Source organism: Hirundo rustica, chromosome 2, assembly GCF_015227805.2.
Source record: "Hirundo rustica isolate bHirRus1 chromosome 2, bHirRus1.pri.v3, whole genome shotgun sequence".
Lineage (NCBI taxonomy): Eukaryota > Metazoa > Chordata > Aves > Passeriformes > Hirundinidae > Hirundo > Hirundo rustica.
In genome coordinates this window covers 48416422-48431417 of record NC_053451.1, presented here as the reverse complement: position 1 = coordinate 48431417, position 14996 = coordinate 48416422, and the positions used below count along the sequence as shown (strand labels likewise).

The window sequence follows — 14996 nt, the reverse complement described above, 5'->3', positions numbered from 1 at the left end:
TAACTGCCCAATTTCCAACATTTTGGTAAGGAAAATGAGTAAGTTTCTTTGAGACAATTGATATCAAGCATTCTGTAGAGTGACAGATGCCAGAAGCAGTTGGCACCTTTCTAAAATGGATTGGAAGGAGAGCACTTGCATCTATGGACACCTGTTCCTATACACAGATCTCAGGAACAGTATTGCGTCAAAAGATAAAACTGAGATCCCTGCAAGGCTCTGCACCTCGAAACTCCCTTGCAAGCCTTCAGATTCAAAGCTCAAAAAATTTGTGCACACCAGTCAAAAATCAGCACTGATTAAAAGAAACTGAATGTGAGAAGGCCAGTAACAGGCAAATACGACCGAGAAAGAGCACTCGGAAATTTTAGAACCCATCATGGCCAGATGTAGCTGTGGTGGAATTACCTGTGAGACACATTTTCTCCCATAAAAAAAGTGTAAATGATGCAGGAGTTTGTGATTCTGATGAAGGAAAGTCTGTGGCTGCCCCTTAGCACCAGCTACACTGTGTGTCCTCTTCAAAGGCTGCTTTGACTATATTTGAAATTGTTAAGCAGGTGAAAAAATTGTCGTTATTGCTTTGTTATTGCTGTAGTTATTTCAAAGAATGTCAAAGGCTACTCTAAAAGCAATAAATGAAGATGAGGTTTATTTTCCTACTCGATCCTTAAAGGGATAAACAAATTTACATTGGCTTAATTGCAGGCAAGCGAGTTGAACAAATTCTAAATCAGTCTGATGGATGGAGGTCAGTTACTCAACCTGTCAGGAGAATGGAGAAACCTTTGAGGCCTCATGAATTTGATACACCAAAACTTTAGGCCTTGAAAATTATTAAGTCACCTGTGGAAATGCAGACCTCTTTAAGACAATACAAATACACTGTACAAATATTCCAGTGTTTGCTTTGTAATCCTAGTGGAAGCAAATCAGCTGTGCTGTAACACGCTGCTACAGCCACAATCAGTGCTGATGCTTAAACTGGACTCCCACTGTTATAAACATGGGTGTGCTTCTGGTCTAGCACACTCTGCAACAAATTCTTTGGATCTCTCTGTGATCTCACCAGGTGCAAAATAGCCTATAAATTATATGACTCAGAGGACAGTGTTAAGTTCCTCTTTTTACTCTACTATCTTTGTAAGGAGAAGAATTTTGTGCCCTGTTGGTGCCTAGGAAGATTAAATTTAACCTTCAATTTTCTTGATTTTGTTGGTTGAGAAGAGGAATAAGGATTGAGTTTAATAATGGAGAAACTCTTGGTGCAAGTTAAAGGAGCTGGAGAGCTGTTCTGCATGCTTTGTATTTTGCCACCAAATGAAGAAACATGGGGTTCTATCCCCCACAGTTATAACTTAAGTATCACATAGCTGTAGAGATGACATTTTAAGTATTCAAGCAGAGTCTGAAAAATGAGGCAACAAAAGATAAACTGAAGCACAATGAAATCAGTGAGACCATGCACACTCATTTCAGAAGCACTTAGATCAAGATTTAGCCAGCCTCACAAAGGCTTTTAACCACCTTATCCATTTGTTAATGTACACTCAGTAGACATAAAGAGAAACAAGTTTTCTTCTTTTTAGTAAATAAAAAAAGGTATTCTTCAGAAATGTTAAAATCATGTGTTCGTTGACTTTGGAGGTTCTTTCTATAGTTAATCCATTTTCCAGTTATACACAGAAATAGCCCAGGAAATTTAGTGCCTCTGCATGAAAGTAAGAGTAGATTCTGAGCAATGAACTATTACTCCAGGCTATTGTCTGGGGTGTCCTTTATTTTGCAATATGCATCGGTTCTCTTTTTTATGTAGGAAAATTGTAATGATAAAAAAAGTTCCTGTTCCCTTAAACATGTAATAGCAAAACCTCTTTGTTTTGAAAGAGAGATGATTGCATGGTCATAATGAAGAGAACAAAAGTCTATTCAGCTCATGTATTGTTATGATAAAGTCCGCTGTAGGCAGCTTAATGAACCTTGGACACAATCAATCCTCACTTAACAATAGTAGGTCTCAGATTTGAGTGTGTTAACAAGAGATGCAAAGTCAACAAGTTTAAATCTTTCCTGAAACAGTGCTTTCAGGTTCATAAATACCTGGTGAATGGAGTTTTGTGGCTGTCACTGCTGATTTCTTAGGGGATGAGACAGCTGGTCTGCTAGCATCCTGATCTTTTTGTACTTCTTTCTTCACACCTGTTTTAGGGGAAAAAAAAAAAAAATCAAAGGTAGAAAGACATTTGGTTTACAATCCTGTTTGCAATTATGCAGAACTGTATCACTAAGATACAAATCAAAATGGCAAAATGGCACCAGTACATATCCTGGGCTCTGCACAGAATGATGCTACACAGCCCTTTAGGGTTGGATGCCAACCTGCCATGTCTGCAACCACGACTGCGTACATGTGGCTGAGCTGATGTGCACAGCACCCAAGGACAGAAGAAGGCTTGACACCTTGCCTTGGCTTTCCAGCCATCTGCACCATGACAAATGCCATTAAGGCACGAATAGCTACACAGGCAACCCATCCTATCTGTTCTCAGTGCTGTGTTCTGTCTCTTTACTTTGCTGTGAAACCTCTTTCTGGGCTGCAGGAGAAGTAGGATAGGACCGTGCAAAGCTGACTGAAATTACCTTCAAGTCCCTGCCCTGTCACTTTTTCCACGGGTAAGGAAGCTGCCTTTTCTGGAGACCAGATGGTCTCATGGAGTCAAGAGAGAGGCTAGAACCAGAAGCAGGCACGAAGTGTCAGAGCTGTGCTGGATGTGGCTGCCTGGACCCACGAGAGTGGGTCTCTGTGCAGTAAGTCAGGCAGGGACAGAAGTGAGCAAGCACATTCAGGGCACAAACCTACAAGACACTTGTGCCAGAGTGGGATGAAACAGGACACGAAATAATTCTGAGAGAGGCAACTCAGTGTCTGTTGTTATCTGTCCCACCACTGGAGCTCTCTGCTCAGGGCCTTGGGATGGTCTGCCAGCTGTCAGAGTTCTCTGTCAGTGACAGCCTCTTGCACCAGGGAGATACAACTTCCTCTGAAAGCCAGAGTGGCCACCCAAGCTCAGCTCCTCCTGCCCACCCACAGCTCCCATCAAAATAGCTGTGGGGACCACGCTGAGTGCGATAACATGAGGTCCTGCCCTGCTTGTTTGACCATGGTGTGACAGTCACACGCTGGATTTCAAGCAGAAAACATTCATCAAAGAAGTGAGAAGAAAGAGCAATAAAAGCAAACCCCTAAGAAGTAATATGTTTTCCTGTTTACTTTTCTTTTTTAACCATTAGTGTTTGTTGAAGGTTGCATTTTAGCCTGAAGGACAGTGTCACAGCCTCTGGATACAAGCAGAACCAGAGAGATTTAAAGCAAATGACTTGCTATAGAAGGAAAACAAACTTTGCCTTATTAACTTTCCCCTCTCTTATGAGAATGTTCACAGACATCTTATAGGAAAAAGGTCCCAGATAACATGGAGTATCTGAAGCAGGAAAACAAAATCAGATTTTCTTGGTGGTGCCTAATGACAATGGCAGTCCAAAAGCTAACACTATCTTCTATTTTGCTTAATACACTATTTTGCTTAATACAAATGTGACCTGGCTCTTTCAACAGTGGAGAAAAAGGCTAATTTTACATGGGGATCACAATCTTCTGGGACACTTACTGGTTTACTAGTTTTCTGCTCCCTCCAAAGCCACACCTAATCGCAGCTGCAGTATACAGGTTTATTTCTGATGCATCTTTCACCCTTCCATTTCCGTATGCATCAGGACTTGCATGCAGAGAGCTGCAGACACAGCATTTGCCACACACCAGAAGCTGCATAATTTCTAGCACTGTCTCTCAGCATTCTCTCACAGAGTGCTTCTGGAAAGAGCACATGCACCTGCATGTCCAACTGTTTGTGGGAGGGAAGCATGGGACAAGTTCTAAAACCCTCTTTGACTCTCTTTCACTGTTCATAGGCAAATCACACCATCAGCTCTCAGGGGCTTGTAAAGACTGAACTCTTTCTCATACCTTTATTTTTGTCCATCTTCATTTCCTCTGCTGTTCATAAATACAACACCGTTGGTGATTAATACTTTTACAGTGAAGTGAATAAAGATGAAAATTGCCTGTCCCCTATTACACTGTACTTTACTACAGAGTAGGACATAAAATAAGTTTATGGTGCCTTTTCATTACTAAGGACCAACCTGAGATGGCAGCTGTGAGACAGAAACAGGGCTTCTTTTATAAGACATAGTTTACATAGTTACAGATTCAAGCATCACTTTTTCATGGTAATAAGGCTTTGGCTTTTCTGAGGTTTTCAAAATAAAAATATAATGCACAAATGGGCCATATACTGAGCTCCTCCATAAATTTTGCTATGCCAGATGCCAAACACAGGCAACAGTAGAGAAAAGCGTGTGCTTTCCTAATGCTTTTCTTAGGCATGTAAATAATTAACTATTTTTGGTTTTGAGACATTTTCAATGAGGAACACCTGGGGAATTCATTCAGTTCCCTTGACCTTGAGCACAAAATGAGGATCAATTGCCCAGTTAGAGTTTGGTTGAAAGAAAACAGCAAAGAAGCCCAGAATTTTGCAGAGGGCAAGGCGGGGTCTGTGGAGAGCAGTGGGAGCTGTGTATGCGTGCTGCCCAGCAGGCACAGCTGCATGGGGGACATTGGCTCCAGAAAGTGGAAAGACCAGTAGAAAGAAGGTGCAAACAGATATCTGGGCAAGGAAAGGTAAGCAGGACAAATACCAAGGAAGATCAGGGCCCTTGTTCAGTTTACAAGACCTGGAGAGCTCCTAAGGTCAGGTGGGGCAGCGGTGCAGCAAGTGGGCAAGGGAGGAGGGGTTGTGCCACAAGGGAAGAGCCAGTGCCCAGCACAGCCTCACTGGGAAGGGGACAGGGACACACGGAGATAGCAATTATTCAACTTCTCCTTCATAAGTAGAAGGGCCTCTCTGTGGCCCTCCTTAGAGGAGAGGGATTTAGAAAGCACACAGCAGGCAAAAGGAAGAATGGTCTGCGGGAACAAACTGTTATCGTTCTGCTAAGCTCGTCACCCACAGGGAAATTTTAGGGGAAGAGACATCCTTGGCATCAGACCTCATGTAAGAGCTTGAAGCTGAATGCTTTTCTAAAATGAGGCTTGCTCTCATCTTTTGAAACAACAGCAGTTAGTTGGTTCGAAGAGAAACATCCAGAAAACATGTTGATTTCCCACAGGGAAAATAAATCTTTAGATTACAAGTGTTCGAGCTCAGGATTTGTCATTTCACAGAAATATAGAATTTCAGGTTTAAAAAAATCCGAGGGAGAGCACTGGTGTAGTAATTAGCATAATGTGCAGTAGCACAGGGTACTGCGCAGTAGGAGGTTATAAAGTTTCATCTTTTCTAGCTTGAAGTGTACTAAAAGTAATTCAAAGACTAAAATGCACAAAAAGAAGTCTGATGCTCCAGGGCAACTCAAGAAACAAGACAAACATTTTTCAGTTGTTATTACAGGTCTGAACAAATGTAAAACCTCAAATCACATTGTGTCATATATATTTTGAAATGTCAAAAGGTGTTATGCTTGCATTCATAAAATAATAAAAAATACATAAAATTACAAAAGGAATTTAAGCATATTTACCATAAGCGTATATTTCTTGAACTTGCACATTTTGAAAATTTTGTTCTAAATTAATCTTTTATAATGTATAAAAGATCTGGTTTGGAACAAAATTTACTCAAATTCTTAATATTATTGTCAACAGAGTGGAAATATGGAATTCCTTTAGCTCTTTGTTAAATGCCTGTACATTAGCTTTATTCCTGCTGCATAATCAGGGCTGATTATGATCCCAGCATAAAGTTCCTGGCATCTCAGGAACTACCTTTAACTTCCAGGCTTCCTGGAACAGTTTCCAAGGCTCTGCCAACTCCTGCCATTGAGAGGGGTCATGCAATGAGAAGTTTTGTCTCTGGTAGCCAGTAACCAAAGCAACAAAGTACTAATTTTTATGTGAAGCTACATTCTGTTTAAGGTTAGAAATATCCCAACATTTCCCCTCTTTTAAAAACTATGCTTGTGTAAAGAAATGAGTATTTCAGGCCGTACGACAGCAATGAGCATAAATATTTGTTTTTCTACTAGTGTGTGTAGTACATTTTCTTTTGAAAAAGGCTTCTAAACACACAGTTCTGTAAAGGTATTTACATTTCCTAATTAACATACACTGCCTTCTCCAAATGAAACAGAAGGAGCAAATGGAAAACAATTAGAAACACAAGGGAAAACATTCCAGAATTCACTTGGAAAAATAGCAGACAAAAAAAGCCACTTCTCCATTCCCCCAGCAGTGCTGAATGCAAGCCTAAGAACCAGAGCAAAAGATTCCTTATCCAAGACATCTTCTCAAGCACTGCAGAATCAGCAGTTGTATTTGCCTGTACCTTTTTGAGTCTTCAAAAGCCAGTATACTGGGATAGGCTTCAGTTTGCCTTCATACTTCAGACTGAAAGCACGCTAACAAATTGTACATTGAGTATTTATTCCAAAACAAATCCTAACATGCTGTAGACATCATTAACAATTCAATGGGACTGACTGCATTCAAATGGATTCCAGCTGTTCTCAGGAGTATTTCACAAGTTAACTAATGCAGTCTGCAAGTTTAATAATAATAATAATAAAAAAAAAAAAAAAAAAAACCAAACAAAAAAAAAAAAAAAAAAAAAAAACACCAAAAAAAACCCCAAAAAACCAAACCAACCCCCCCCCCCCCCCCCCCCCCCCAAAAAAAAAATACACCAAGGAAATATCTTCAGTCACTCACAGACACAGGGAGCCCCTTTGAGCTTTCTTCTGCCTTTCCCCCTGATACCCATGACTAGTCATGTCCTTGGTGAGTAATGACACATCTCTGCATGCATTGTTTGAGACAAAATGAGCAAAGCTGGAAATATGATGGATTCCGTAGAATGAGAGCAATCTAATTCTCTCTAGAGAGTCTCTACTTCCTGTGATCTATGAGACACGGAAAGACTGAATAGATAAGTAGATGTGGAAGAAAGACTATGTATTTCTTGAAGTAGGAACTGCTAAAGCTTGTGCTTTTCCCTTTGCATTTATTTCAAATTTAAAGTCAATCTGATAAGAAAAAAAGGACAACAATTATTTCATGGTCTTGTCTGAAAATGGTTGCTTTGTTTTTGTATTAGAAGAGAAAATCTTTTTAGCTGGTGTTAAAAAAAAAAAAAAAAAAAGGCAAAAATAAACCTGATGAAACAAATCATTATTTGGACTGAATAGAAAATCTCAGGGTAATTCAGAACATCCAATGTTAGTTGAAGACTTTAAAACAGCCACTTCTCTTTCTGCCATTTTGCATGGATCCTATGGCATTTTATTGTCTCTTCCTGACACAGCTGTGCTATGGCATGTTTTAGAGAGGTTCCCAGAAGAAAGGTAGGAAAACTTGCAGATGAACTCCCACTTTCACCTGCAAGGTAGTGCTGCATATCCCTGTGTTCAGTACAAAACCAATATGAATGTAACCCACTGCACACTGCTATTCAGTTTTGAAGGGAAAGTGTTCGCAAGTGGGAACAAAGCAGCAGCAGACTCTTCTCCCTTCATCCCTGCAAAAGTGCTGGGGCTCACTCTTCCCCTCACAGATGACCTCAGCTCATCCCTCTCCCTCCTGCTGACATTGCGTTGCCTGGATTTTGCAGAGTCTGATCAAAAAAAGCACATTTTACACTATAAGATTGCTGGTGAGAGCTGAGATAACACTAACCTCCTATTTTTCATCTTGACTGATTGCATTTAACAGCCTGTCCTGTTATATATGATTTACTGGTACTTGTAGAAGCACAAAAATTGTCCAGGTGAACTTTTTGAAAAATGCTTTTGATAGTCTTTAATTTAGGGGGCCAAGTAGGAACAAGCTGCTCAAATAAATTCCTTATTGCCACTGTCATGGCACTCAAATTAGGATATTTCTTATGGATGACAACAGTCATTAAATAGTAACTAAGTAGAAATAGGAATCCCATAATACACACCCCTCAAAATCCGTAAGAGGGCATAGAAAATATAAAATCCCACTACTTTCTGATTTCATAGACAGCTGGGTGGCAGATCCAGCCTGGAGGACAGAACTGAGTCTCTGAACATTGCCTTCTGCAGATATTCCCCCAGTTTAAGGTACATTTAAACCAGAAAATTCATATATGTATGCTTCAAATATTATATATTTTAATCAACATCCGTGGAAAGAGGAAGCTTATATGAATTTCAGAGCTAGATTATAGTTGCAAAGTTTCTGATGGAAAGCTGCTTTCACCTATCGTTAAACAGAATATGAAGCAGTATAGAAATGTTTTAGTTAGGTTATCACTGTATTTCCCAAGGTAGCTAATATATTTAAGTGAAATTAGAAGAGCTCTCTTTTTCTAGTCAAGTATGTGCTTTCTTTTCCCTTTTCTATAAATTGACAGACATGTAAATATAAAAAAGGCTGTGCAATACACTGAAACCTGATTGAGTGCACTCTTTTCACAGACCAGTCAAAAGGTCATCGGCTCATGCCTGCCAAACACTTTGCATGACAAGGAACTTTCACTACTATTGTCCCATACCAGAATTCTTTTCTGATCATCTGAAGCACAGCATCATCTGCTGCAGAGCAGAAGCTAAAGAAGTCCATTTTCATTAATTAAATATTATTTTTATTCCCTGCAGTCCCATTTACTTCACAAGCACTTTTAGTGATATATTAGTAATATAATCTCTCTTGACCCGTTGTGTATTTTTTTTAAAGTGAAAATATACAGTTCATGTGGTCTTCGCAAGCAGCATCTAATACATGAAAGCTTCCATGTGATTTTTGATGGGTATTTTTGATTCATTAATATAGGTAGATATTTTCATTTGTGAATTAATTTACTATTCATACACAGACAACATTATGTACATCTCTGAAATACAAACGTAATTTTTTACATTACCTGACATTACACTATTTCAGAATTATTATATATATTTAAATTACTGCCATCCTCTTTGTGAAATACTTTCTTTCTTCCTTTCATAAGATATGCTGTATGCAATGCACATAGTGCCTGTGCTCCTCAGCTGTGACTGTGGAGTGTTCTAAGCACTTCAGTTTAGTAACTGCAATGTCTTGCACAGGAGGTTGGTCAGATGCTAAAAATATATGCAACATCAAGCCTATAGAAATCACTGTCCAAAGGATACCTAAACAGAAAAGTTTATATTCTGTAGGTGTTTCTATCACATTGGGATCTACACCCAATGTTCATAGGCTATTGCAAGAGATGTAAGATTAGTGCTGCTAAAAAAACCTTGTCTTCATGATTTCTTTGATTTATTTTTTCAGCCTTTGCTCCTATCACTTAGAATTTTGAGGAACTATGACACTGTTTTAATTAAAAAAAAAAAAAAAATCATGAATTGTCCACAGATACATGCTGCTAACTTGGCTCATAAAAAAATTAAACCAGAACACTGGACTAACATAATTTCTTTTGCTTCTGTCTGTCATGTGCAATAACAACTTCCTAAACTTGTCAGCTGCCCCGGTTCAGGAACTGTGTCTGACTGTTTGCATAACACAGGCAGGTAACCCTACTTTCATGTTTAGTTTCCTTCCAGAATAAAACAGGCAAGTTTATGACATGGTAATTGCTGAGTTATCCCTTCATCCTTATCTTCACCCATGAGCCTTTTACTGTATTTATTTCCCTCTGTCCAGTTGGTTTGGTGGGTACCTGGTGTCCAGCCAAGGTCAAACTGCTACAACTGGTTAATCTGTCTTGAAACCAGGTGACAAGAACTAGCAATTCATAAAGTCTTTGTTTCATATTTTGCTCTGATTTTCCCTTCCCAGCTCCATTTGCAATGTTATCAAACCCAATGGAACTTTCATAGAGATAAAACACTGTTGAGGAAATAATTTTAGCCAGCCTGGATAAAATTATTTATTTTGGTAGGTAAACTGTTAGATCTACTCTGAACTTGATGGAACTGGTCATTTGATACATAACTGAATTGAGCAGAAGGAGAGTTCAGGCAAGGAAATAATTTGGAAACATGACTAGGGTGGGTTTTTGGTTTTTTTTTTTTTTTTTGCTTTGTTTGCTTGCCTCCTTCTGCCTCTCTGAGTGAAAAAAACAAAGATTATTTAAACCTAGAGGCCAATGTTCTCATCACTACAAACATACGTTGCAATGAATTATTTGCTCAGTGGAATGCTTTGGTCTCTAATGCAATGAAATATTTTGAAGAAGCTGCTTGTTGAGAACCAACAATATATACACTGAATCTCTGGCATGTGTAGTTAGGGACAGTAAATGCCTTCCATTCTACACATAACCCACAAAATGAGATTATAGCTGTGTTGTTGACTGTGTTTGAAAGACTCTACAGTAAATGGAGTCCAAATCAGTTCACTGGCAATAGGCCCGAGGATGTAATGAAAATTAATTAAAAGAAGGAGGTAAAACAGCATCACAGCAAGCATTTCTTGGCTTAACGTAGGTGGTGTTTTAAGTCTGGAGCACTTACCAGCAGGTGCTGTGGCAGTTTTTGGTGCTGGCAGTAAGCTCCTGCGTGGAGTCGCTGTGCTGCTGGATACCTGCGTCGTGCTTTTGCTGCTCCCCTTGGGAACATCCTTAGGAGGTGCAGATGCCCTAGGGGTGGTCTGCTCTTCATTTCCAAAGCTGGAACCTGCAGGAGACCAGAATTGCACTAATTATAAGTCCATAAAAAATGTATGGGAACTGTGGCATACAGACTGAAACTTTATGAGAAGTTATAGCCTACAGTGACATGTTCTCACTGCAGCTCGGGCTAAGTTACACAGACTTTCTCCAGTATAAACCCTTAGGTAGAAATAAAGAGTTCCCAACAACTTACTTAAATGCTAAGTCTTGGCAGCAGTTACAGTCTGATTTCAACAGGAAATTAAGACCTTCTCTTCTAGATCTATAAAGGTATGTGTCTACAATGCTCATAAAGAAACCAAGGAATTCCTAAACATTTGGGTGGAAAAGCTGTTTATGGTTCTGTAGCTGCTAGAGGAGCCACATATTCACCCTGTCACTTGGAAGCTGCTGGTGTTTGAAATAAAGGGGAATAGCAGGGCTCAGTGGTGCAAAGTTTCAAATTCCCCTGTTCAGGTGGAGATTTCCCACAAAGAGTCCCTTAGATCACACTCAGACATCTGAATAATAAGATAAAAAAACAAGGAAAAAATTCTGCCTTAATTCTCACATCCACATATTCTCATAACAAATATTAGGCTGCCAAGTTTTCCACCTTATATTGACCTCTCTCAAAATTTTAATGGGTTTGGTTTCCTCCTGCTTTTACCATCTAGAGAATAATGACAGCCTAGATTCCTTGTAGACATAAGGAAAATGTATTTTCTTAACATTTGAGAAAGGCAAAGTTGGAGTGTTGTTTTTACCTATTTGTCTACAAGGCCTAAGAAGAGCAAAAGTTTACAGCAGATCTGGACTTGAACGTTTGCAGAAGAATGAACATTTTGTTTGAAAAATGAGTGGAGATAGTGCATGAAATACAAAGGATGTCAGAAAAGGCCTATAATTTTTATTTCAATTGCTTTAGAAAGACACAATATAATATTGGTTAGGTGCTGCCTGCAGGAAAATGACAGCATTATCTTAATAATTAGCATGTCCGAGTCCCCAGTATTTTTTAAGATGTAGGCTTCTTGAAAGTGTGCAGGTAAAGAAGAGATTTCATTTTTGCCTTTATTACTGGAAATCTACTAGAAAAAATAAAAAAAGCAAGTTGGAAAAGAAAATCTTCTTTCTGATGAAGGAAGAATATACCTTTTGGCTCTGAGAAAACAACTTTAAGTTCTGCTATGTCTTTGAGGCTGCTTGCATTATAAGTTTTTATTTAAAGTGTGTATCTGCAGTATGAATGGACTTCTACAAACATATTTGACCTTGCCCAAGCCACATTAAAAACTCAAAACTGTGCCGTGTACTCTATGAGGGAACAGAAAGACCTGAAGCACTTGTCACCTTTACACAGCTCTGCACAGAACAACCCCTCAGCACATCAGGTGGGTGTTGAATATCCAAGCTACATGGATTTTTTACCTGTGTAACAAACATTTAAGTTTATGTGCTGAATTAACTGTGACAAAACACTGCTGACTTTGATAAAAGTCACACCAGCAGAAAATTTGGCCCAACCTAGCCCTGTCTCCTCTGCAGCTGTGCACGAGGGCATCTCTTCTGCCAGGTGCCCAGGGAATGCTGCAGCACGTGTGTCCACCTCAGGCTGTCTGCACCACACTCCTGAAGCTGTTCCTGAAGTGTTCTCACATATATGCTTACCCAGTCAGTTCAGGTAACACCACTTGCAGAAATTTTTTTTCTTTCTTCAGCTATTTTTTTATAAGTTTCCATTGCAGAAGCACTAACCTTGAAGAGTAAATGATTCTTATTATTTGCAGAGAAATAGAGTTCAAGTGTTCTTTAATGGTTCTTTAAGTGTTCTTTATGCTCAGTTTCAACATTCATTCACTGCCCTCCAGTGAGGAGTGAGTGAAGAATTGTGAGGCTGAGAGGGAACCTGCAGAAGACCATGGTGGAGAAGCAGGTATTTCCCTGCAGCTTGTGGAGAGGATCACAGTGAAGTAGACACTCACACAGCAGCCCATGGAGGACTCCACACTGGCACAGGTGGACATGGCCCAAAGGAAGCTGCATCCATGGAGAGCCCTCACAGGAGCAGAGCCCTGGAAGAAGCTGTGGGCCTGGACATGAGAACCGTGCCGGAGCAGGTTTATCCTGAGGGACAGCAGCCCTGGGTAAAGACCCATGCAGGGGTAGGAAGAAGTGTGAGATGGAAGAAATGGCAGAGAAGGACTGTAATGGTGTCCTGGTTTAGGGCAAAGTTGGGAGGAAACCTCTGAATGGGGTCCCTCTGGGAAGCAAACCCAAACGGCTCTGCCCCCAAGCAGTCTGTGAGAAAATCTCCTCAGAGAAAAGTGGAAAAAGCTATTTATGTAATGAACAAAGTTTTTTATTTATTTAATGCCCAGAAGCATTAAAAATGAATAATACGAAATAACAAAACCTCTCGCCGCTCTGAAGAGAGATGGCAAATTCAGAAGGTCCTTGCCATGGGCTGTCTTGGCTCGCTCGGTCTCCTATCAGTTCCTCTGGCGTTGCAGCGCATAAATTGGGTTTATATTGAGTTTCATTTTTATATTGGGGTTTGTAATGTTTTTCTATTGTATCCCCTGTCCTTCTTGGAAACTGCATCATGAGGTTTGTCCCCGCTCGGCCGCACTCATCCCCGACACTGGAATGTAACCCAACTCTGTTCCACTCCCATTTTACCCCTGACTGGGCAGTGGCTTGTCCCTGCCTCTGGGCCCTGCCCCCCGGGGAAAAAGCCCCGGGACAGAGGGGACCAGACTCTCTCTGGTGCCGGCAGGGACGAGGAAAGAACTCCAGCCGGCAGGAGCAGGACTCCAGACTCCCCCCGGTGAGGGAGCAGGCTCTTTCCTTTTGCCTTCGGCAGTCATCTGGGTCTCGCTAAAGAAATACTACTCTCTGGGAACTGGAAAATGCCATCCTGAGCCCCAGTGGGCTGCAGGTGTGAGCTCCTGATGCACTTCTGGGTTTTTCAGTCCAGGACAGGTTTAAAGAGGCCCAAGAAAAAGAAAAAGAAAAAAAAAAAAACTGAAAAAAAACCAGTCCAGGGAACTTCTCTGCCTCACCTAGCTAAACTAGCTAAAAACAAAAAAAGATCTCGGTCCTGCTGTCTGTCTGTGCTTCAGACAAACACAGTCCAGGAGTGGAATGCGGAGGAGGGAGTGCTGTTTCTGAAAACAAACTCCACTTCTTCTTTCCCCCCCTTCACTCTTGGAACCAGTCTTAGAGGTACAGAACTCAATATACAGCACAAGCAGAACAGACAATAGGGGAAAGAAGCATCAAAAAATCACCCCAGTACAAATGGACCAAGTGCAACTCTCATTCTCCTCCCGCTGTGCTGCTCAGTGGAGATATGGGATGCAGGAGGTAGAAGAATTGGGAAGGAAGAAGTGAAGTTGAGACTGGAAAACAGCAGTGGGGAAAACTATTTTAGATTTTTATTTTTGTTTTGTCTTTGTTTCACACCTTTCAACTCTATTTTAATTGTCAATATATTAAGTAATTTTTTCCAAACCTTTTTTTTTTTTTTTTTTTTTTTTTTTTTGCCTGTGACAGCAGTTGGTAAGTGATCTCCATGTCTTTATCTCTACCTATGGTCTTATTCACCTTATGTTCTTTCCTATCCTATACAGGTGGTGAGATAGTGAGACAGCAGCAGGGTGGGTGCCTGGCAGCCAGCCAAGCTCGACTCACCACAACAGCAATATCAATGCACCCAGGGTTTGCTGAGATAAGGTCAATGTTTGACTTAAGAGACATTGTCTCTCACTTTGCTCTTCATTCATAGGTGAAGATTGGAAAGAGACAGTGGGATACAACAACTCATGCATGTATAATATGCCCCAAAAAAGCAAAGGTTTGCTGCTTCCATGGGTATCACTAGAGCAGCATCTAAATCCCCAGGAGCAGGGGTGGGTGAGTTTCAGCTTACTACACATAGTGCTGGATTCCAGAGTTCAGATAGCATTCAAAGAAGAAATTAAAGGCCTAGGAGAATGCATGTTTTTCATGATCTAGGAGGAAAATAAATGTTTTCATTAACTTCAAGGAACCAACTTATAGGAAAACCAGAAAAATTATTCATCAGATGGTCCATCTGTTATTCCCTCATGAAATAATGCCTCCCAGTATTATCTGCAGCAGATGAATCAGTAGCATCTGCCCTTCCATGATACCACCTCTTATTTTTCAGTAAAAGCCTGTACAGAAGCACCAGATGTGCAGTGGGTGAGCAGTCTCCAGGTGACCACATCCTTTGTTGTATTGTACCTC

At 40.4% G+C, this 14996-nt stretch overlaps 1 protein-coding gene across 3 annotated transcripts in view; it reads right to left on the bottom strand.

The window, feature by feature from the left end:
• Positions 1-14996, bottom strand: part of MTUS2 (microtubule associated scaffold protein 2) — a 273696-nt gene that overhangs the window by 55701 nt on the left and 202999 nt on the right. For all 3 annotated transcript variants that reach the window (XM_040057241.2, XM_040057243.2, XM_058419555.1), the window contains 2 exons: positions 10585-10746; positions 2101-2199 (listed from right to left, as the gene is read on the bottom strand). In XM_040057241.2, the coding sequence (XP_039913175.1) occupies positions 2101-2199; positions 10585-10746 (261 nt within the window). The remainder of the gene's footprint in view (positions 1-2100; positions 2200-10584; positions 10747-14996) is intronic.